Genomic DNA, 25,074 nt, shown 5'->3' with positions numbered 1-25,074 from the left:
AGCAGGGAACTTATTGTTCCCTCGCTCTGCCATAGACTAAAGGCAGAAACATCGGCAGTATTTGGACCGCATCCTGGGGTACCGCAACATCTTTCTTTTCCAGGGGTTAACCAGCGAGAAGCAGCTGGGGTTGTGCCTGTTCTACCGCTATTCTTTTCTCCCTTGCTGGAATACAGGAAGTGACAGTGCTTTTACAATAATCCAGGCATTTCAAGTAATGGATAAAATAAATATACCCCAAAGACCCTAAGGCTGTGTTCACATTGTATTGAAACTCATTCTATTGAACAAAATCCTTGCCTAACCACTTGTGCTCAGTAAGTAGCAACTTTATCGCCCATCTTGCTAGGTATTGAACACAAGTGCATTGGTCAGAGGGCATATGTTTTTGGGAAGGATTATCTCCCGATACACTTTAGTAAAAAAATAAGGTGTTATGCCCTCAACCCCCCCAAAAATAAATGAAATAAATTTAGAGGCGGCAGCTCCAGCCTGCTCAGTGTGGTGAGGTAGGGGGTTTGCGGCTGGCTATTAACAATGTATGACTAGGAGTTATATATTTGTATTACTGAAAATTCCATACTCTTCCTCGGCTAAAAATACTCCTCAAAAATGGTGAGAGGAGTATTATTACCCTTCTGGAAAAATGTTAGTGCGACCTCTGGCAAGCAGTATGCACTGAAAAGAACGTGCAAAGTTCGACAGAAAACTGGTGCAAGCACCTTCGTAAATGTGGGCCATAAAGTACAAAAATACTGCTGCAAAAACATAATAAAATCTAAAACAAAAGAATACATGAAATACTTGGCTCAACGTGGACCGGAGCACAACACAATTATCAAGAAAAACAATCTACAAATACAATATAAAAGGTATAATAAATAATGCTAGAATAAATACAAAAAAAGTCATAAAGAGTGAGGTAGAGGGGTGTATACCATGAATCGCACTCACACATAAAAGAGATGACTTAGAGGGGACATGATTAATTTATATAAATATATAATTGGTCCATACAAAAATATGGTGGAAAGTTTTTCCAGATTAAATCAAAAGACAAGGGGGAACTGTCTCTGTCTGGAGAACAGAAGGTTTAATCACCAGAGGCAACAGGGCTTCTTTACTGTGACAACTGTCAATCTGTGGAATAGCCTGCCTCAGGCGCTGGTCACAGTAGGGACAGCAGAGAGCTTCAAGAAGTGTCTAGGTGTCTTTTTTACACCTAAATAACATTGACAGCTAGGTTATAAAGAATTGTTTCCCCTAAATCCCTAAAAAAGAAAGTACGTATGCAAATGAGAGGACATAAATACAAACATAAAAGAATATAACAAAAACATAAAACAAACCAATAAAAAAAAGGTTAAAGTTTTCTGTAAATCATAAATGCTAAAATTACTCAAAAAGAATGGAAAGTCCAAATGTCTAATTTGTAAAAATCTGGAAAAATGGAGTCAAGCGAGTAGCAAGTTGTAAAGAACTACAAGAGGCTGATGGCAAACAGGGTGAGTCAGGCCAAAAGGCACGCCCAGGAAGGATCGTACAAGGAGCATAGACATTGAAGATGGTCAACTATGAAAACACAAAGCACCCACATTATCACAGGGAGTATGGAGCCAAATTAAAATTATACCTAAATGAAGAAAAATAATTAATAAAAAGCATAGCAAAAAAAGGAGTGGAAATCAATGTAATGAACTAATGAAAACTATAAAAGTTTGATATATACACACAATACAACATACCTCAATAACCATAAATGGAGGTAGCCATAAACCAAAAAATATTTTCAACACTAAAGCTCTATGCATTCCACTGAAACTGCTCTTTCTAAAGTCTCCAATGATCTCCTCACTGCTAAATCCAAAAGTGACTATTCGCTATATGAATGGTCCATACAAAAAAATAGGGTGGAACATTTTTCCAGATTAAATCGAATCAAAAGACGAGGGGGCACTGTCTCCGTCTGGAGAAATCAAGGTCTAATCACCAGAGGTGACACGGCTTTTTTACTATGAGAACTGTCAATCTGTGGAATAGCCTGCCTCAGGCGCTGGTCACAGCAGGGACAGCAGAGTGCTTCAAGAAGGGTCTAGATGCCTTTTTACACCTAAATAACATTGATGGCTATGTTATATAGAATTGTTTCCCATAAATCTCTTCTTCAACTAATCACTTCCCTTCCTTGGTTGAACTTGATGGAGATGTGTATTTTTTTCAACCATAAAACTATGATATAATGGATACTGCGCTAATGGACTATAGTGGTTGCTGGGGGTACCTGTAATTATACTGGTTGCTGGGTGGCTGTGACTAGACAGTATGTTTGGGGTGGAATTTACTGGTTGCTGGGGGGCCCTGTGACAATGTCGGGGTCCTCTGCAATAATGGCTGCTGTGGAGCACCTTGTCTAACTAATGACTATGACTATGTTGACTACGGTATTTCTGTTACAGTATTGGCTACTGTAGGGGCACTGTGCCTAATTGTGGGAACACCGTAAGGATATTGAATGCTGTGTGGGCTTAGTGATTATTTTGGCTTCTGTGGGGACACTATTAATATTTTGGCTACTGTTTATGAAGTATGGAACCTACAATTTTTGTATTGCTAAATCTGCAGAGCCAAGTCCTAGCGACTTCAATATGCTAACATGGTGGACTAAATCATGGAAGATGAAAGAGACTCCACATATAAAACTGTGTCTGTAATTCGACAGATTTAATGTAAATGCTGGTATTTCCTGTGGAGCTACAGTCACAGTACAAAGCCATACAGGGAGCTACAGGCACAGTACACAGCCATACAGGGAGCTACAGGAGCAGTACACAGCCATACAGGGAGCTACAGTCACAGTACACAGCTATACAGGGAGCTACAGTCACAGTACACATCCATACAGGGAGCTACAATCACAGTACACAGCCATACAGGAAGCTACAGTCTCAGTACACAGACTTACAATAGGATGTATTCCCAGTGTGTATGTTGCTCAACCCGGTGATAGGAGAAATTGTAACACGCAGAGGAATAAGACAAGCACAATTGAGAATTTATCTGTATTTATGTTGTATAGGGTTTGTATGAAGCTTATTTTTTGTGCTCTATTTCTGTAAAGGAAAGGATCGTATAAATAAAAAAGGGGGAGGGGTTTGTTTATATGTGAATTCTTGCCTCAAGCCTGTCTTGCGAGATGACATCAGTAACGCAAATGCAAATGTGGAGTCCCTATGGGTGGAGATAAGGGGAGGGAAAAAGAATAATAAAATATTACTAGGGGTTTGTTATAATGCTCCAAATATAATGGAGGCAACAGAGGAAATGCTGATAAGTGAAATGGATGCGGCTTCAAAGCATGGTGAAGTACTTATCATGGGGGACTTCAATTACCCAGATATTGACTGGGGGGCAGAAACATGCAGGTCCTTCAAAGGTAGCAGGTTCTTGTCAACAACAAAAGACAATTACCTGTAGCAAATAGTCCTGGAGCCAACAAGAGGGGGGGCACTGCTGGACCTTGTCCTAACCAACAGACCTGATAGGGTATCAAAACTACAGGTTGGGGGTAACCTGGCGAATAGTGATCATAATATCATTGATTTTGTACTACGGTTTACTAAGAACGTTAGGGAAGGGGCAACCAACACTCTAAACTTCAGGAGGGCAAATTTTCAGCAACTAAGGGAAGACCTTAAAGGCATAGACTGGGATAATGTTCTCAAAGACAAAAGCCCCCCCCCCCAAAAAAAAAAAAAATGGGACTTTTTCTCATATATTCTGAAAAAGTCCTGTGAGAAACACATACCTTATGGGAAAAAGCATAAGAGGAACAAGAAACAGCCAATGTGGCTAACTAGTCTTGTAAAGAAAGCAATAAGCGAGAAAGATAAGGCGTTTAAGGTGCTAAAACGTGAAGGTAGCGATGAGGCATTACAGGATTATAGAGAGAAAAATAAATCCTGTAAAAAGCAGATAAAGGCTGCAAAAAAAGAGACTGAGAGAAAAATTGCCAGAGAGAGCAAAAATAATCCGAAATTATTTTTCAAGTATATAAATGATAAGAAACTAAAAACAGAGAGTGTGGGTCCCCTTAGAAATAACATGGGGGTCATGGTGGAAGGAGATGAGGAAAGGGCCAGTCTACTGAATGTCGCCTTCTCAACTGTCTTTACCCAGGAAAATCCCCTGGTGGAAGACACAATGAGGAATAATGTAAATTCTTTTTGGAATGTCAACAGTTTAACCCAGGAAGAGGTACGGCGCCGCCTCGCAAGCACTAAGATAGATAAATCACCGGGGCCAGATGGAATACACCCCCGGGTTCTGCATGAACTATGTACCGTGATAGACAGACCGTTATTTTTAATATTTGAAGATTCACTGAGGACTGGTTATGTTCCACAGGACTGGCGCATAGCAAATGTGGTACCAATATACAAAAAAAGATCAAATAGTGATCCTGGAAACTACAGACCAGTGAATCTAACTTCTGTGGTGGGGAAAATATTTGAGGGGTTTGTTAGAGATGCTATCCTGGAGTATCTCACTGTGCACAACCTAATCTGATTGGTTTCTACGAGGAGGTAAGTTCAAGACTGGATCTGGGGGACGCTGTGGATGTTGTATATCTGGACTTTTCAAAGGCATTTGACACCATGCCACATGAAAGGTTGGTATATAAAATGAGACTGCTGGGAATAGGAGAAAATCTGTGTATTTGGGTAAGTAATTGGCTTAGTGATAGAAAACAGAGGGTTGTCATTAATGGCACATTATCAGATTGGGTTGTTACTAGTGGAGTGCCACAGGGGTCAGTATTGGGGCCACTTCTTTTTAATATTTTTATTAATGACCTTGTAGTGGGTTTACACAGTCAAGTTTCAATATTTGCAGATGATACTAAGCTGTGTAAAGTAATAAATACTGAGGTCGATAGTTTAGCATTACAGAGGGATTTGTGGAAGCTTGAGGGATGGGCAGAGAAATGGTTGATGAGATTTAATGTAGATAAATGTAAAGTTATGCACTTGGGCCATGGAAACAAAAAGTATAATTATGTTCTAAACGGTCAATTACTTGGTAAAAATGGAGCTGAAAAGGACTTGGGGGTACTGGTGGATGGTAAACTTAATTTTAGTGACCAGAGCCAGGCAGCTGCTGCCAAAGCAAATAAAATTATGGGATGTATCAAGAGAGGAATAGATTCTCATGATAAAGACATAGTTTTGCCCTTATACAAATCGCTGGTCAGATCACACATGGAATATTGTGTACAGTTTTGGGCACCAGTGTATTAAAAGGATATAGTAGAGCTGGAACGGAATACAATGACAGAATACAATGACAGATTACAAAATTTGGGATTATTCAGTTTAGAAAAAAGACGACTGAGGGGAGACCTCATTACAATGTACAAATACCTGGACGGACAGTACAAGGATCTCTCCAAAGATCTTTTTATACCTAGGCCTGTGACCAGGACAAGGGGGCATCCTCTACGCCTAGAGGAGAGGAGATTTTACCATCAACATAGACAAAGGTTCTTTACTGTACGAGCAGTGAGACTATGGAACTCTCTGCCGCAGGAGGTTGTTATGGCGGACTCTATGTACATGTTCAAGAGAGGCCTGGATGCCTTTCTGGAGAGCAAAAATATCACAGGTTATGGGGATAAAACATTTATTTAATTCTTAAAGGTTGGACTTGATGGACTTGCGTCTTTTTCCAGCCTTATATACTATGATACTATGTACTGGGTGTCACACAGGTGCAGTGCCAACACCACATTCCTCTCCCCACTCCCGGGTCCCGGCTTTGCCCTGTGCGCACGCGTCCCCGTATTCTAGGGCGCGCACGCGCCGGCCTCAGGAAATTTAAAGGGCTAGCTCAGCATTAATTGGCGCTGGGTATTTTCCCATAAGGCTATTTAAACCTGCCTCTCCCATCACACCCTGCTGGAACTTTATGCCTAGAGCAAGCTGTGTTTATGCCTTGCGCTGTTTCTGGGAATTTCCGTTGTGACCCGGTTCCGTTTCTGACTTCGCTCCTTTGCCGCCTGCCTTGACCTGTTGCTACGTCTCCGATCCTGTGCTGACTGCCCCCGACTACGAGATTGCCTGCCGTTGCTGTACCTCGACCTTGGCTGCCACGGCGGAGAAATCATGCCTGTGGAACGACCTGGTGGTACCACGCTGCAGCAAGTCCAAACCGTTTTGTGGCAGGCTCTGGTGAAAACCGGGTGCCACTTAGACTCTGGTCCCAGGTAGTGGCTTGTGTCATAGTCTGCAGTGGTTCAGAGGATCCACAACCTCTAAACCTGACACTGGGCTTGTCTGGGGTACTGCAGTTACGTACAGAGCTTGGCAGTGTGTTTTGTGTGTTATAACAAAAGGGGCTTTGCCTCAGTTGTGTCAAAGTGTCCCATAATCTGGCATATTTTCTGGCATGATCTGAAACCCACCAATAGGAGGTAAAAAGTACAATTAGACATATTTTTAATACACAAGATTTATCATCCAGCATCAGACACTGGGGCAGATTTAGCAAGCTGTCTGAAAGTCAGAATATTCCTAGTTGCCCATGGCAACTAATTACAGCTCAGCTTTCATTTTACCAGTGCTCATGAATATTTTAAAGGCGTGCTGTGATTTTAGCCATGGGCAACTAGGAATATTTTGACTTTCAGACAGTTTGATAAATCTGCCCCGCTGTATTGAATCTGGTACAGTACAAGAGTCAGTACCTGTCGAGCAACCGCGCAACCACAACCATGCTTGGCGCTAGCTGTCCGACTAGGTAAGTGGTGGCGGACTTGCCCTGCGATGTCCCTAAAACCCTGCCTAAAGCAGATAAACCGCCCTGGTAAGGGCGAACCCACTATCAGGAACCTAACTGCCGATCCCTGAGCAACCCTACATGATGACAGGAAAGACTTACTTCGTCTGGCAGCTACTGGATGGTGGAGACAGGTAACTGGAATACAGGAATAGACCAGTGTTCACACTGGTAACAGAAACTGACACAAGACTGAGACAGGAAGGTGGGGTCACACTAGGAGATAAACGATACTGAGAGGCAAACAACAGATACAGACAGACAAGCGGAGTCAAACAAACCGGGTCAAAACCAAGATGGCGGCAAAGGTGCAGAATCGTATAGCAAATAGAATGGTCAGTAGGCAAAGCTGAAGTCAATACACAGAATAGCAAGAATCGTAATGGCAAGAGCACTAGATACACAGATAGACTGCAATAACCCAATGAAGGGGCTGAGCAGAATATAAGGCAGTAATGGACACTACATCCAGCACTGACTGGCTCAGCCGTCCATCACTCAAACCGCAGCTGCAGGCAAAACGATTACAGAGACACATCCAGCTTTCCCAGGATCAGAAATGGAGCTGTCAATCACAGGCAGCACTGGGTGTGGTTTTCCAGCAAGAAGACTGAAACCTGATCCCATCAGTACAATTTGTGAGTTCTGACAACAAAGCTGTCTGTCTCGCTCTGCAATGTCTGATGTTTGCTTCTAATAAATTTGCTCAAACGTGTTTAATACCATACAAGTTCATGTTTACCCTTTAATTAGGAGTAGTCTGGTATTCCTTCTCTTTACATGAAGAGTGGGTTCCCCCCCAAAAAAAAATTTTCTCTGGTAGGCCCAAGGTACTACAGTCCAACACTGTATATACACACATCTAGTATATACAACATACACACAGATAGACATTATATTTGCACATGCATTCAGTATATACAACATACATACACACATACAAATATCTGAATGGGCACTACATGGATCTTTCCAAAGATCTTTTTATACCTAAGACTGTGACCAGGACAAGGGGACATCCTCTATGCTTAGAAGAGAGGTGGTTCTACCATCTCCATAGGTAGAAATTCTCTACTGTAAGAGCAGTGAGGATCAAGAGTGGCCTGGATGCCTTTCTTGAGAACAAAAATATCACATGTTATGAGAAGAAAACATTTTTTTAATCATATAAGTTAGACTTGATGGACCTGCGTCTTTTTGCAACCATATCTCTCATATGCTATGTGACCACCTAGGTTGGCTTTCACGATGCCTGTCATGTTCCTAATAGAAAGGCTCCCTCTTTCATTCCTTCATTGTCATCTTCACATATGTCAAGTTTTCTTTTTTTTTTTTTTTATATTTGTGCGATCTAAACTTATAAAACCCATACCGCCCCCCCTACCCTCCCACCCCCTCCCCCTCCCACCCTACCAGGAGGATGATGGGGAGACTCGAGACTGATCATCTAAACCAGAACTAATCAAAAGAGGAGAGAGAGAAAAAAAAAAAAAAAAAGTTTTCTTAAGTTTCTAAATAAAATGTTGGCCTAAGACTTTTGCCCCTCTGTATATCTCTTTAATAATGGTGAATAGGATCTTCTTCCATAAGGATAACTAGGTCACTAGACCATCCAAAAATGTCACAATATTGCCCATACTCAGATTCAGGAGCCTACTGTAGAGTGCTGATGAACTGTGAAGCAATAGGTGCCATCTGTAAAAAGGCTTATTCTCAAAGACACCTTTGAGAGTGGAAAAGATTGACTTTTGGTAGAATTTTTTTAAAGTAAATATCATATAATACAAATTTTAACTACTGTTAAATTTTTGCTAAAAAAATTCGAGCTCCAACTCAGGGATTTTGGAAAGGTGGCCAGGTAGGGGTCCAAGTCACCATATCCCTACCAATCAGACATTTTTAATTTATGATGTTGACAATGAGAATAAGCGCTCCCCCTATTGAATGGAGCAGTAGTCAAACATATGCATTGCTAGATATTTAAAGTGCCAAAGATGTAATTGTCATAGAGAGTAAATGCTGTATAGGCAGGGTCGCTTCTGCCATGAAAAGGGCTGAAAATTCTGCCTCAGGCGGCGGAGGCCTAAAAAGAGCAGCGGAACTGCACTCGCCCAAATCATCCACTGGCAGTGCGAACTTGCCACTGACAGTCCGTGCTTCCCTTTTGCCATCAGTTTCGGCAAGCGGCACAGCACAGCAGTGCAGACCTGTTTGTCTGTGCTGCCGATGCTCTATGGCTGTGGAGGATGCAGGCGGTGGTTGAAAACGGGTCTGCGCTGCTGTGCTGTGCCGCTCGCCGAAAATAATGGCAAATGGGCAGCACAGACTGTCAGTGGCAAGTTCGCACTGCCAGTGGATGACTTTACAGCACCGTTGCCCGGCAGAAGAGCCAGGAGTGGAAATGGGGGTGATTATATATGGGGTACATATCTTAATAGGGGGTATGTTGTTAAGCGGTACTGCATATACGATAAGTTTATTAGGTTGGTGTTTTATATATTAATTTATTAGGGTGGCACTATTTATTAAATTATTAGGGGGATATTTATTAAATTGTGTAGTTTGGCATATATACTACTTAGGAGCACAATGTTCTCTAGGTGACATTATACTGTAAGTGACTTGTATTTTTACGGGTGCAGTGTGGAGATGCTGTGCGGAACTGAAGACATCTTCGGGGAAATTCAACAGTGATTGTTATGGCCGGGAGAAATCATAATGAAGTTGTCTTCCTGATGGAGCAGGATCCTGTAAGGTACTAGACACTACTAATGTCTGTGTCACTGACTGACTACTAGTGTGTGAGACAGTGGCAGTATGTCTAGTGTCAGTGATCATCAATGTCAGTGATTCTTTTTTAAGATCTGTCTGTAAATTCAGGGAGCTGAATATAGGAGAACATTAGAGCTATTTTTTTCCTTTTTTTTGGGGGGGGGGGGGGCGGCATTTCAGTTTTCGCCTCAGGCAGTAAAGAGGCTAGAATGGCCCTGTGTAGAGGCATGCATTTGAACAGAGCAACATAGAACCCCAGTCCTTTTGTTTATTGTGGGGCCCACTAGTCAGACTCTCAGGCATCAAATCCAAATAACCTTTCCCATGGATAGGTGATGCATTGCAATTCTTGGAAAACAAATAAGGCTATATTGTAATTGAGTAAGGCTGTCATTTAGGGAAACAGATTTATGCAGGTTCACATAAAACCATGTATTAGTGCAGTTACCCCAATCTTTCAGGACAACTATTTAAAACTACAATTAGTCCTCTTTCACACTTGTGTTGCAGACCACGTCAGAGTTCTATCAGTTTTCAGTCAGAGTTTGTTCAGTGTCTCGCACATTTTCAATGCAATTTCAATTAGTTTTTCTTGCGCAGATAACGCGCATGAAAAGGACTCAGGACTGAGGTCTATCTTTTCTATGGCAATTGATGCGTGAAAAACGCATTGCACTTGCTTTGCACGTGCAATGTGTTTTTGATGCGTCTCCATAGACTGGTAAAAGCCCATTGATAACAATGGGTCAGAGTGCAATGCAAGTTCTGCATGTCAAAAGCACGCGCAGAAAACGAGCGTGAAAAACTCAAGTGGGGAAGGGGCTTTAGAATAATTATTATTTCTAAGGTAATCACCTTTTCCTTCTAAAATTATGATGTTTTTGTATTTGTGAGAAGAGATGTAGCTTTCCATAAAGTTGTTTACAAATGATTGGTAAACATAAAAAGAATTTCCTGTGACCAGGCCTTGACTATGAGGGGGAACATATCACCAAAATATCACCACTATATTGGATATTGGGGAACAGAGCGTTCTGCTTTCAGTATATCCAGATCAATGCTATATGGCAGTGGTGGCGAACCTATGGCACGGGTGCCAGAGGCGGCACTCAGAGTCCTTTCTGTGGGCACCCGGGCCATCGCCCCAGCACACCAGACAGGATTCAAAGAATCTTCATGCAGTTCCAAGCAACTTAAAGGATGCTGCTTTCAGTTATATTTTGATACATACTTCGCTACTTGGGACTGTCGGAAGTGGGAGAATGAGTAGACAGGGCCGAATTATCTTTGGAGGACCTCCTGCTGGCCCCACGATTCTCTGTGTACAGAGGTAAACTGGAAAGAAGCTAAAATGATGAAAATTCTTCATCTTTCTACTGTGTTGCTGTCCTCAGGAGGCCAATATGATTGAAAGTTGTTGAACAGGGAGTAATAAGTTACTGCTTTAATTTTTGGTTGGCACCTCGCGATAAATAAGTTGCAGTTTGGGCACTCGACTGCTAAAAGGTTCGCCATCACTGCTATATGGATTAAGCCTTGATCATTTTGCTCCCTCTAGTGGAAGCCTTACCTTTCAGATTCAGTATTTATGCATAGAGAAATCTGTGCATGCTGAGAAATATATCTGTTTTAAACAGAGCTGAGAGAACTATTTCATTGTAGTATTACATGAATCAAGCTGAAGTACAGTAAGTCATTTTTCATTTCACATAAAAAACTAAATAACAATTTACAATACTTATAATAAAGCTTGTCGAGGCTGCTGGAATAGTTTGTGTAGAGAGAGATGCATAAAGCACAATTCTTCACTTCCACAAAAATCGAATTTATTATTTAATATTATTCAGTTATTATGATATGTTTCTATTATCTGAAACTCTTACTTGAAGGAAAACTAGTAAGACAAAGATTCAGGTCTCAGTGTGGAAGCTTTTTTTCTTTTGGCTGCACTATATTTGTTGTTTCATTATAATTGTAGATTATATGCCCCTTTATTAATAATACTCCATAACATATCAAGATGATAAACCATCTTAAAGTATAGTCTTTATACTGTATATTCATCATAACTGTATGCATTGTCACTCCAAGGCTAATATACATGATGTACAGATCTATTCACTACCATTACTAGTTGGAAATAAAATATTTAAATACATATGGGACTTACAAAACGAAATAATTATTTATTTTTGTAGGTGTGTTCTTTGGCGTGTATTCTTAAATGATTATTAATTTTACCCTAATAAATGATAAATATTGAGACGAGGAAGTGGCTAAATAGTTGTTTGCAGTGGCCAATGTGCTCATTTGTTTAGACGGATATATACTTTGTCCATTGTTTTGTGATACATTGTTTAATTTAAGCATCATCCTCAGCATGTTGTTACATTTGTATTGATCCTGTTTGGAAAGAGAGAGGGATCTGTGCTTGTTGACAACTGTACATTATTCTTCTCTGGATAAAGAATTGCTCCAGGTTTTACTTTGAAGCGTTTGAGTCCAAACAAAAGCTTGGGGATTTTAGGATTCCAAATATTCAGAATGTTTGAATCGACAGGCATCCTTGTAGAGGAAATAGTGAGATGAGTTGCTGGCGAGGGCTGGTTGGGGGATGAATCACAAGGAGGACAAGCAGGGGGAGAAAAGTTCTGATGCAGAAGAACGGGGTGATCTGTAGAACGTCAGGAGCAGCACAAAGGCTTGCCACGTAATTACAGGCTGTTATTAAGCGAATGGTCCTCCCTGGGGTCTCCAGTCTTCATCTCTCCCCTCACAAGTCTCCACCTACATGCCAGGCTGTGGCGTCTGATGTGCCAAAGAGTTCTGAATCCAAATTACACAAACAATAGCTGTGAAAGAAAAAGACACGGCTGGTCAAACTCTCTCTTGCAGCAGAGGAGTAGACTTGGACATCTGCAAGGCATCAGATCTGCTGCTGCTCTGGAGAGGAGTCCAGGATGCGCCCAACCTAAGCCTTGGTGCCTGTGCTAGGACACTGACAGTACTTTGGATTTACTGAGGACGCTTAATATATTCCTATCATCTGCAAGAGGAGGATCATCTCAGTCATTGTAATAATGACCTCGAGTTACAACCACCAAATTTTGGACAGACAGACCCTTATCGGGGGGCGTCTTGAGAGCCCTGTAACAGTTGGTCTGGAGAACCTACAGCACAAGAAGAACTTCTCGGTCAGTCACCTGTTGGATCTTGAGGAATCTTCTGAGATGGTTAGAGTACAGGCTGGCGCGATAACAGGAGAAAAAGGAAGAAGCTTACTGGAATCTCCAGGGCTTACCAGTGGAAGCGACACCCCACAACAAGAAAGTAAGTTCCCCTGACAGGGCCTGCAGTTTACTGTTACTCTAATCTAGTTCTGACGTCTAATATAGAGCAGGACATATAAAACCAGGACATATAAAACCCTAATAATACACACCATCCATATCTGAGGACGTCTGATAATCTAAATGAATTATCGATGTGTAACACAGCCTAGTTCAGATCCATATCTATAATGCTGCCTATTAATCTACACAAATCATCCTGTCTAATGGAGTCTAATCACATAAGCATATCCCCCATATCTAATCATGTAAATAATTCAAGCAAATTAGATACTATCTGTTAATATAAACCCATCATCTACAGTACTGTATATCTAATTGAGATCACATGTATAATGAAATAAATACATGTAAATATAAAAGCAAATCAGTCATATCTAATCACCCAATAACAAACGGATCATTCATATCAACTGTCGTCAATCACATAAAACGTGGTACCAGCGGTGAACTTAAAAGCAATGATAGTAATCTACAAATATTTACTAGCACTGGAGCGTTCATAGGTATTTTTTCACCATCGGAACGTATATAGCTTAGAGATGTTTAGCCTTAATTATAGTTTAGTTCTGCAGCTTATTTGTTATTTTGTCACTTCTGTCATCATTGTTTAGATATTGTGTGCAGTGATGTAACTTATCTGAAATAAATAGGGTGTGCAGTACATGTGGATGCACATGGGGTGCACCAGGAATTTATAGGATGTGCAGAAACACAAGTAAATGGATAGATGAAGCGATGTATATATAGAAAACAAATGTATGTCTGTATTTATACATGTTGATATAGGCAACCTCTGTACATTACAGCCCTACCCACCATTCTCTGCAACCTCTGACCAATACTTCCTTAGCCACTATACAGTACTCTGCAACTTATGTACATCATGACCTACTCACCACACTCTGTAAGCCGCCCTGTTTACTCTGCTACCACTTCTTCTGTACATTACTATACCTCCTCTGTTACCTCAAGCCTCATCATAGAGTAACTATAGCACAGAAAAGTAATCTTTTACTCGAGGAACTTTATTTGAGACAATATTGTCTCAGTTAATATACCTCCACTGACCGAGAATCCATGACAAGTTGATTGACATCTATCACTAGCATCCTGAAAGAGATTTACTTCACCTACAGTAAGATGACTGTATATCAGAAATCGTTTTTTAAAATTGTTCTTTGTGCTACCAAGTAACTGATGCAATAATTGATTCACAACTTCTCCATTTAAAATTGAGAATTTATTCAGCACATAAATTCAGTCCTAACAAGGACTCTCTTCAATTGATGGCAGTGCTGTAGCTATACATGGATATATATGTCAATTTATTACACAGTTTATATGTATGTTAAGCTGTACAGACCTTAAAGATGATCAGAAAATGGCAAGAAATCTTTAGAAAAAGGGAAGAAGTTGTATGTAGTGCAGTGTCATTTATTATAATTAAACTATAAGCATGGTGCATAGAGAATTTTTTAAAATTAAATTTCTCTTCTATTGTTCATGAATTGCCACTGAAGAAAATTGAGAAAAATACTCTGTATGCACTGAATTCAAAGAAACTTATGCATGTCCTTTATATTGATGTATTTTACTTACAACTGACATTTATATGCTGCAAATTTTTTGCATGAAAAACAGTACAATAAAAAAACGATAAAGGGATAAACTTTCATGTGAAAACTAGATTAAGTTACTCAGCCTTTTTTTTATTGGTGATATATGTTAATGTTTCAAATCACACATTTACTCCATTCTGCCCTTCCTATTTTTCTTCCTTGTAAAAAACACTAAATGACAAGATAATGTTACAGATTACATCATGCAGTTGTATGGGATTTATAGTTAGGACTGCAAAAATATGTACATGTATGATATAACATAATATAGTTCAGCACATTGTATTATTTAGCACCTACACCTGTCGCTCAATTTATTGTATATTTTTATTTTGCCATAATTTTAAATTACATTATAAACCACTAGCTTTGTCAGTAGAATATGTCACCCGTTATCATCAGTTGTACAGTGATCCGTTGTTCTTCTTTTTTTTTCTTTTTTTACAGAAAAAAAGACAGAGCTTGCAGTACTTTTTTCTGTTTGAAAAAAAACGGATTCAAAACGGATGGTACCAAACTAACCGTAACAGATGACATTAAGTTATTTGTACCATTTTTTAGATGAAGAAATAGACAGATATAAATAGGCAGAAATTGTTAATATATAGATAGAAAAATAGATGATGGATTGATGATAGATAAATGCGAGGTATAGAGAGAAAGATAGGTGGACAGATAGAAATAAGACATCAACAGTTAGATAGGTAGAAAGTCGGCACAATCTTATAGACTCCTAATAAGGAGGGGTGCAGCACCCCCAAAGGTTCTGGCTTGATCTTCTTGTACATAAATAAAGTAAAAAGCGGGCAGCACTCCATGGCCCCAATTTCAAAATAAGAGGAACTTTATTGAAAAAGTGGTGAGGTTTCAGTGTAAAACACCTTCATCAAGCTTGATGAAGGTGTTTTACACCAAAATGTCGCCACTTTTTCAATAAAGTTCCTCTTATTTTGAAATTGGGACCACTGAGTGCTGCCCGCTTTTTACTTTATTTAGATAGATAGATTAGATTTGATGGATGGGTGGATAGATATACAGATATAGAAACTATAGATCAATGTCTTGACATCTATGAGGGATAAATAGATAGACAGATAAATAGATTTGATAGATAGATAGATAGATAGATAGATAGATAGATAGGATATAGATGGATGGATAGATAGATAGATAGATAGATAGATAGATAGATAGATAGTGGGCACTGTCATCTGTTATGTTCAGTTGTATTAACATTTATATACCATTCGTTATCTTTTTGGGAGGTAAATAAACGGAAATCCTGACAGTCGTGTGAACTTAGCTTTAGTCATTTTATACTATCATAGTATCATAGAATGCATTTCTGATGCAAAATAAATTTATTTTTCTACTTATGTTTTTCCTACCTTCCTACTTTCTACCTAATAAAACAACCCTCTCATAATAAGAACACCAGATTAGGGAGTAGAAAAAGTAAAAAACTGAAATTGAATAGATCAGTTATAAATCCCATTGATATATAGGTAGAAATCTATAGATGACATCTATTTAGAGGGATAGATAGACAGATATATTAGCAGATTTAACTTCTTTTTTGTTTATTTTTGCGACTTTTTGTCTCTAATATGTGTTTGTGCCCTAATTGCATCTTTTTCTGAGACATTTTAGAGACTTTTCAAATGTAAGCAGTTTACTTTTAGCCAAGTACGCCTCTCACTTAGGAATCCACATGTTTTTTCTAATTTATAAAATGCGACTTTTTAAAAAAATGCCTCAGAAAAGTCTCCAAATTGCTCCTTTACAGAGGTGGTGTATATGATCAACAAAAAACAATCAGACACGTGATAAAGCTGCACACGTTGTAGATTTTCATGTCCAAAATCTGCATCCAATACATGCGGTTTTTATGCAGATTTTCCGCATGCGTTTTTTTCCTCTTTTTTTCCCATCCATTTTGGTTGAGGGAATTCTACATGAAAACTGCACATTGATGCAGATTTTCACTATTCCATAGACTTCAATGTAAAATAAATGAATGCAAAAATCTGCAAGAAAACACAAGAAAAGTGACATGATCTTTATTTTATTTTCTGCACTGAACAACAATTTCTCAGCGGAAAGAAATGCATCTTCTACATGGCTCTTTCCAAATCACATCCACTTTAATGCTACTATGTTATGTGGCAGATTTTCCACCCAAAAATTATTATTTTGCAACTTCATGTTTCTTTTTCATATAAATATTTTGTCAAAAGCATACAGTTGTTCTTTATGTTTTTTAATACATTTATTCTTAAATTGATGCTTTTGAGCAGAAAAAAATTATGATAGCTTAACAATGTAAAGTATCAAAATATGGGGTTGTAAATCCAGCCCCCCCCCCCACCTCAACACATATGTCACTCAGCAGTACGGTGGTCCCCAGTGATTTCAGTGTCCATATAAGGCACTGGCCTTATAGATTTAACTAGAAAACCATCAAATACATTGGCAATAGAGATTGACTCCTCCCCCTGAATTAAAAAATAAATCCACCCCTTAAGAATGTTCCTAAATGTTAAATCATTGTTTGTACCCAGCAGAATGTTGTTAGCTGAAGCTTATTTATAGAATTTTTCTCGTTGAATTTTTACAAAAAGTTGCAAAGATATGAAAAAGTCTCCAAAACAAGCCCCCAAGAATGAACACATCTATTAATGCAAAATTTGACATAAGACGAGTATTGAGAAAAATAGAGACATTTTAGGTGCAAAAAAATGCAAAATTTAAAAAAATTAAGATAAATCTGCCCATAAATCGATGTATTGAAAGTGAAAATAAAGCCTTAGTCATTTTATACTATCAAAGAATGCATTTCAGATGCAAAATAAATGTATTTTTCTACTTAGGTAGAAAGTAGGAAGGTAGGAAAAACATAATAAAACAACCCTATCATAATAAGAACACCAGATTAGGGAGCTCCACTAAAGCCAATAATTTTGTTACCACCAAGTGCCTAAAGCCCCTTCTACACTGGCGTTTTTGACGCGCAGAACTTGCATTGCACTCTGTCCCATTGTATTCAATGGCTCTTTCTCCATTAGCGTTGTTTTTGACACGCGTGCTTGCGTTCGTTTGCACGCGCGTCAAAATCGCAGCATGCTCTATTTTTGCGAGTCACGCGCAATTTTCACGTCCCATTCAAGTCTATGGAGATGCATCAAGAACGCATTGCACTCGCAATCATTGCAAGTGCAATGCGAGTGCAATGCGTTTTAAACGTAAGGGTTGCTAGGTGACCAGAATAACAGTATTTCCCCTGCTTGCGAACGATCATTTAATTAAAAAAACACAGTGAAGAACAGTGAAGAATAGAATAAAACCAGTGAACACAGTGAAAACAGTGACCACAGGATCATTTAAGAGAAAAACACAGTGCAGAACACAGTGCAGAATAGATTACAGATGTTCGGCACATCTGCTTATTTGTCGGGAGATACGCGCGGAACGGTGCGGCCAAAATAGCATGTGAAGAACGATATATATGTGTGAAGAACACATTACAGATGTATTTAAACATCTGCAATTTGTTCTTCACACACATATATATTGTTCTTCACATGCTATTTTGGCCGCACCGTTCCGCGCGTATCTCCCGACAAGTAAGCAGATGTGCCGAACATCTGTAATCTATTCTGCACTGTGTTCTGCACTGTTTTTCTCTTAAATGATCCTGTGGTCACTGTTTTCACTGTGTTCACTGTTTTTATTCTATTCTTCACTGTTCTTCACATCTGCTAACTTGTCGGGAGATAATATACACGGGGAACAGTGAAGAATAGATCGCAGATGTTTGCAACTTATCAGAAGACATTATTTTTTAATTAAATAACCCATTTTAATCCCAAACCATGGTCCCTTTGAAAAATGCTCGATTCTCCCATTGACTCGCGCGTGAAAAATGCGCCGAAAACGCAAAAAAAACGCTAACAACACGCGCGTGAAAAACGCAAAAACGCTAATTACTCCACCCTGACGTGAAACGCAACGCTAGTGTGGAAGAGGCCTAAGGCTTAGTTCACACTACAATACAGAATTCCGTTTCTAGATTCCGCTTAAAAAAGTAAAAAACTGAAATAGAACAGATCCCTTATAAATCCCATTGAAATCAATGCACTTTTTAATGTCATCATCAGTCATCCTTTATTCTTTATTTCTTTTTTTTGGATGGCAAAAATGACAATGCTTGAACTACTTTTTTTTTTAGTTAAAAAAACTGATTCATGAAAGATGATGCCTTAGGCCCCTTTCACACTTGCGTTTTTCATGCACGTTTTCTGCACATGCTTTTGACGCGCAGAACTTGCATTGTAATCAATGGGCTTTTTCAGACTTGCATTTTTTTAACGCGCGTTTAAATCTCGGCATGCTCTACTTTTGCAAGTCATGTGCCTGAAAAACGCACCATACAAGTCTATGGAGATGCATCAAAAACGCATTGCACTCTGAGGCACATGCAAGTCCATTGCAAGTGCAATGTGTTTTTCACGCATCAATTGCCATAGAAAAGAAAGACCTGAGTCCTGGGTCCTTTTCACGTGCATTATCTGCACGTGAAAAACGCATTGAAATTGCATTGAAAATGCGAGTGAAAAACTGAGACACTAAACAAACTGACTGACCATAGTGTCAATTTTTACAGTTTTTTTTTTTCCGATAAAAGGGGTATTCCCACAAAGACAAGTTTCTCACATTCTTTAATTCCCTGTTATTAACAAAAATTCTGCATTTCACAGATATAATTCCAACCTGTCTCTATCAGTCCTGCTGTACACAATTTCAGTTGCCCCCAGACATGACCCTGTAACTTCTGACTTAGGGTCGGCCACCATCTTGGGTTTCTCTGTGATGCCGTGCAGCTGAGATTTCTGTCTTGGACACTTTGCACAGTCCTTACTTTAGCTGTATGGATAAACATATGTTGCCTCTGCTTAGAAGTGTTGGTACTTGAAAAAAATTGAGTGGGCTGCAATGTTCCCTGGGTACCGCTACACTGCCTGGTGTGGTACCAAAGATCTATCTATGGCAGAGGAAGGGAACAATAAGTTCCCTGCTCTGCCATAGACGATCGCATGTAAACGAAAATGCCTGTAGCCTGTCTGTAGCAGGGCACCGCCATCTTTGTTTACATCCATCACCGCGAGGGAAGATGAGGACGGCGCGCATCGGGGGAACGATGGAAGGTAAGTAAAATTTTATTATTTTATCTACGAGTGTATATAGTTAGTATAGGGGGATAGTATGTATTTATTATGGGGTGTGTACATTGCAATAATAGGAGTCTGCATATAGTTTTTATAGGGAGGCTGCATATAGTTATTATAGGGGAACTATAGATTATAGGTAATGTTTGGGCTATATATAGTGATTGCTGGGGGGGCTGTATATAGTGATTGCTGGAGGGGCTGTATATAGTGATTACTGGGGACTGTATATAGTGATTACTGGGGGCTATATATAGTGATTGCTGGGGGCTGTATGTAGTGATTGCTGGGGGACTGTATGTAGTGAATACTGGGCGCTGTATACAGTGATTATTATGGAGGCTGGATATAGTTATTACTGGGGAGTGGTATATAGCAATTGCTGTTCCCTGTCTGGAATACATCCAATGGGGGCCCCCACAAACCTTAATCTGGCCCTGGCATGTAGTTTTGGTTTTTTTTTAAAAACAGCAGGCTTGTTTTGAACGCGCTGCTCCTTATCGACAAGACATTTGATTTAGTTTTTCAATTGGTAACAATAGGGCTACGTGTTTTGAGAGGCGGATCGTCCCCTTCTTCAAGTTCATACCAAAAATACACTGGCTAGACAGGGTGTTGTGATTGGTTACTTTGACCCAAAAAGAATTGAGTGTCTGCTAGCTGGGAGGGACGGGATACTTAGTGATTTTTATTAGTATTGAGATGATTAGGAAGGTCCTGGAATCTGGACCTAGACGTACTACTGTAGTGAAGAGGTCTTAGGTAACTACACATGCAGTGTATACGTAGAGTAATCACTATGTACCCTATCCCGTCCAGCCAGCAGATGTTTGATTCTTTTTGGGTCAAAGTAAACATTCACAACATCCTTTCTAGCCAGTGTATTTTTGTCATGGACCTGAGGTAGGGGATGATCTGCCCCCAAAATGTGTAGTCCAATTGTTATCTTTTAAAAAAATAAATGTAATACTATACACCAATACCTCTTCTCTATACAGAGCAGCACGTTCAAGAGACCACTGTTATCTTTTAGGTAATTAGACTTTAATTGAGGGGCTATTAAAACATTATTTTGCCCTTAGAATGATAAATTTCACTGGATATTAACTTTCACTGTTCAATTATTATTAAATGAAGTGGTGAGCGGATGCCTGGACAGAGGAGCTTCTGTGGATATTGTCTTCTTGGCAGGGCCAGCTCCAGGTTTCAGGAGGCCCCTGGGCAACAGAGCCTCAGTAGCCCCATTGCCTCAAGTGGTGAACTCAAGTGGTGGCATTAAAAATTCATAAACTATTATTTTATACACAGCCACTATTATTAAACTATATACAGCTCCCTCATAGTTTAATTATCTACAGCCCCCCTCACCAGATGCTGCCAGGCTGCTGGGGACTGAGATGTGGTTGGGGGTCCCCCGAGCAGCTTTGGTACCCGGAACTTGCCTGGGTATGCCTAGTGCTGGTGGCGGCCCTGGTTCTTGGACTTTGCACAGACATTCAGCACTGTCCCTCATAGAAGCCTGGTGGGTAAAATAAGGCCTATTGGTTTGGCAGTAATCATTTGCAATTGGATTGAAAGCTGGCTGAAGGATCGTATCCAGCGAGTTGTGGTCACTAGTTAGTTAGCCATATTGCGGCCTTACTCGTGACCCTCCATATCAGCCTGCGCAGTGTCAGCTGTCCACGCTCCTGCTTCTAGTCTGTCGGCGGTGCGCGTGTCCCCAGCACCTAGGGAGCTCTGGTGAAACCGGGTGCCACTTAGACACCCAGGTGTTGGCTTGTGTCATTGTCCGCGGTGGTCCAGTGGGTCCACTACCCCTGGAGCCTGACAAGTGTGTCTATTTTTGCAGATGACACCAAGCTGTGTAGTGTAATACAGTCTATGGAGGATGTTCGTAGGCTGCAGGGTGACTTGGACAAACTGAGTGTTTGGTAATCTACTTGGCAAATGATGTTCAACGTGAATAAATGTAAAGTTATGCACCAGGTGATTAAGAATCCACCTGCAACATAAGTCCTTGGGGGAGTAAATCTGGAAGAGTCCCTTCTTGAAAAGAAACAGGGTGCATAGATTAAATAACAGTATACACTCACCGGCCACTTTATTAGGTACACCTGTCCAACTGCTCGTTAACACTTAATTTCTAATCAGCCAATCACATGGCGGCAACTCAGTGCATTTAGGCATATAGACATGGTCAAGACAATCCCTGCAGTTCAAACCGAGCATCAGTATGGGGAAGAAAGGTGGTTTGAGTGCCTTTGAACGTGGCATGGTTGTTGGTGCAAGAAGGGCTGTTCTGAGTATTTCAGAAACTCTGATTACAGAGAATGGTCTGAAAAAGAAAAAACATCCAATGAGCGGCAGTTCTGTGGGCGGAAATGCCTTGTTGATGCCAGAGGTCAGAGGAGAATGGGCAGACTGGTTCGAGCTGATAGAAAGGCAACAGTGACTCAAATCGCCACCCGTTACAACCAAGGTAGGCAGAAGAGCGCACAGTATGTCGAACTTTGACGCAGATGGGCTGCAGCAGCAGAAGACCACACTGGGTGCCACTCCTTTCAGCTAAGAACAGGGAACTGAGGCTACAATTTGCACAAGCTCATCGAAATTGGACAGTAGAAAAACAGGAAAAACGTTGCCTGGTCTGATGAGTCTCGATTTCTGCTGCAACATTCGGATGGTAGGGTCAGAATTTGGCGTCAACAACATGAAAGCATAAATCCATCCTGCCTTGTATCAACAGTTCAGGCTGGTGGTGGTGGTGTCATGGTGTGGGGAATATTTTCTTGGCACTCTTTGGGCCCCTTGGTACCAATTGAGCATCGTTGCAATGCCACAGCCTACCTGAGTATTGTTGCTGACCATGTCCATCCCTTTATGACCACAATGTACCCAACATCTGATGGCTACTTTCAGCAGGATAATGCGCCATGTCATAAAGCTGGAATCATCTCAGACTGGTTTCTTGAACATGACAATGAGTTCACTGTACTCAAATGGCCTCCACAGTCACCAGTCTCAATCCAATAGAGCATCTTTGGGATGTGGTGGAACGGGAGATTCGCATCATGGATGTGCAGCCGACAGATCTGCGGCAACTGTGTGATGCCATCATGTCAATATGGACCAAAATCTCTGAGGAATGCTACCAGCACCTTGTTGAATCTATGCCACGTATAATTGAGGCAGTTCTGAAGGCAAAAGGGGGTCCAACCCGTTACTAGCATGGTGTACCTAATAAAGTGGCCGGTGGGTGTACAATGCCAATCAGCTGCCTCTAAAGCCAGCAGGATCTTGTCATGTATCAAAAGTGGTATGAACTCTCAGGATAGGGATGTAATATTATCACTGTACATGGCATTGGTTACGCCTCACCTAGAATATGCTGTCCAGTTCTGCGCACCAGTCCCTGTAAAGGATGCTCTGGAGCTGGGGAGGGTGCAACAAAGAGCTACAAAAGTGATAAGGGGTATTGAGGGTCTTAGTTATGAGGAGAGATTAAACATGATTAATTTGTATAAATATATGAATGGTCCATACAAAACATATGGTGGAAAGTTGTTCCAGGTTAAATTAAATCAAAAGACAAGGGGTCTTTTTTACTGGCTTCCATGCGGCTCAAATGGGAGGGGGGGGATTGTGCTGTCGGACGATCCGCCTTCTTCGGACTGAGCGCAGGATTTAACTTTCAACTTGTCTCACAATCCCAAGCACTTACATGTACCACTTAAAAGATGGTGAACTCTGTCGGACCTGAGCGGGGAAGCTACACATGCAGGATATTGGGCGTACGATCTTAGTGTGATCGCGTCACAGTGCATTATCGTCGGACAATGCACTTTCGGTGGACTCCGCGGATGGGGTAAGTGAATGTGCCCCAATTTGTCTGCTTTTAGAGTCCACACCCACACTTTGGAATTTTACACTGACCATCACTGAGTGATAGGAGCTAAAATATCAGTAGAGTAAAAAAGTAAGGGGGTTAAAATAATCTTTATTGCATCACAAAATATGAGATCTTTTGTTCATGGGCTAACCTATTTAATGTACATATGATCATGTTGTGTTAGCTGAGGTTCTGGACTCACCAGTGACTAACTTCCAGTTTTGTGCTGATGACTTCCGGTGTTGTTTGTTTACATCATCATTAACAGAATGTGTGCCCTGACAGGTATGCATTCTATTGGTTCCCCCTCCCTTGATACTCCTGGTGTATCTAGTCCAGCACCACCCCCTGTCGAAAGGAGTTTTTTTCTGTCAGATGCTATGCTGGACCTGGACCCCCTGTACTGCTTTCTATACAGTTATGCATGTGCATAATGTTGGCTAATTTATATGTATCAACTACACATGTATACTGCACTTGGCATTATTTCTCTAACCTTAATGGGATTTCAGTTGTCCAAGTGTTCTTGTACAAGGAATCGTAGACATGCTGAGATATAAAGCACTGTATTTGATCATTTCAAATAGAAGTTATGTTCCTGAATAAATCTACCATTACTGTTACACAGTGGGAGAGAATCCTGAATGATCTGCTGCAGAAAGCAATTCTACCACTAGATGACAGCATATGCATTGTTTAGTTCAGGCATATACACAGCCAGTGGTTTTCAAAAGTATTTACAGCTCTTGAAATTTTACTAATTTTAAACAATACAGCCTCAAACTTAGATTGATATTTTTATAATAATTGATATATTTATATACAACAACACAAAGTACCAAATACTTGTGAACTTTAAAGAAAATTAAAAAACTGAAAAGTGTCACTACTTTGTAGAACCACCTTTGAATTGAAGTTACGCCCTATCCACTGGATAGGGCCTAACTTGCTGATCGGTTTGAGTCTCAGTGATGAGACCCCCACAGATCATTAAAACAAGGGGTCTGATGAGGTCCCACGTACCTCAGTCGGACTCCTCAGCGCTTTATGAGGGTAATGGAGCCAACGGAGATTACCGAGCACTCTGTAATTCGTCGGAAACCCCCTTTAAGCAACAATAACAGACGCTAGTGTGTTAGGGTATGTCTCTAACAGCTACAGCCTGGAACTTGTGTTGCAAAGTAAGCAAATTAAGCTGAGGGGTTGCAGGCTCCATTAACATCTATGGAGTCCAGAGCTCCTCAAGCTTATTTGCATAATTATGAATGCCTTTTTTGTAAAAAAACAGGGAATAAGCATCTAAAAGAAATGTCCTTTAAGCCTTATTTTAAGAAACAATATTGATAGGACATACCTATAGCCATTCTTTCATCTAGACCATC

The 25,074-nt window shown here is 40.3% G+C and overlaps 2 protein-coding genes across 4 annotated transcripts in view; one reads left to right on the top strand and one right to left on the bottom strand.

Moving 5' to 3' along the window:
- The window catches only part of GORAB (golgin, RAB6 interacting), a 209,491-nt gene that overhangs the window by 47,745 nt on the left and 136,672 nt on the right, over positions 1-25,074 (bottom strand). The gene's annotated exons all lie outside the window — the stretch shown is intronic.
- PRRX1 (paired related homeobox 1) overlaps positions 12,255-25,074 on the top strand; it is a 59,020-nt gene continuing 46,200 nt past the window's right edge. Inside the window, exon 1 of one of the 3 annotated variants that reach the window (XM_072129200.1) lies at positions 12,255-12,936. In XM_072129200.1, the coding sequence (XP_071985301.1) occupies positions 12,687-12,936 (250 nt within the window). In that variant the 5' untranslated portion in view covers positions 12,255-12,686. The remainder of the gene's footprint in view (positions 12,937-25,074) is intronic. The other 2 variants (XM_072129199.1, XM_072129198.1) reach the window with 2 other exon arrangements.

This window comes from Engystomops pustulosus, chromosome 10 (assembly GCF_040894005.1).
Source record: "Engystomops pustulosus chromosome 10, aEngPut4.maternal, whole genome shotgun sequence".
Classification (NCBI taxonomy): Eukaryota; Metazoa; Chordata; class Amphibia; order Anura; family Leptodactylidae; genus Engystomops; species Engystomops pustulosus.
Note: the sequence above shows the minus strand (reverse complement) of the source record. Positions and strands in the feature narration are given on the sequence as shown.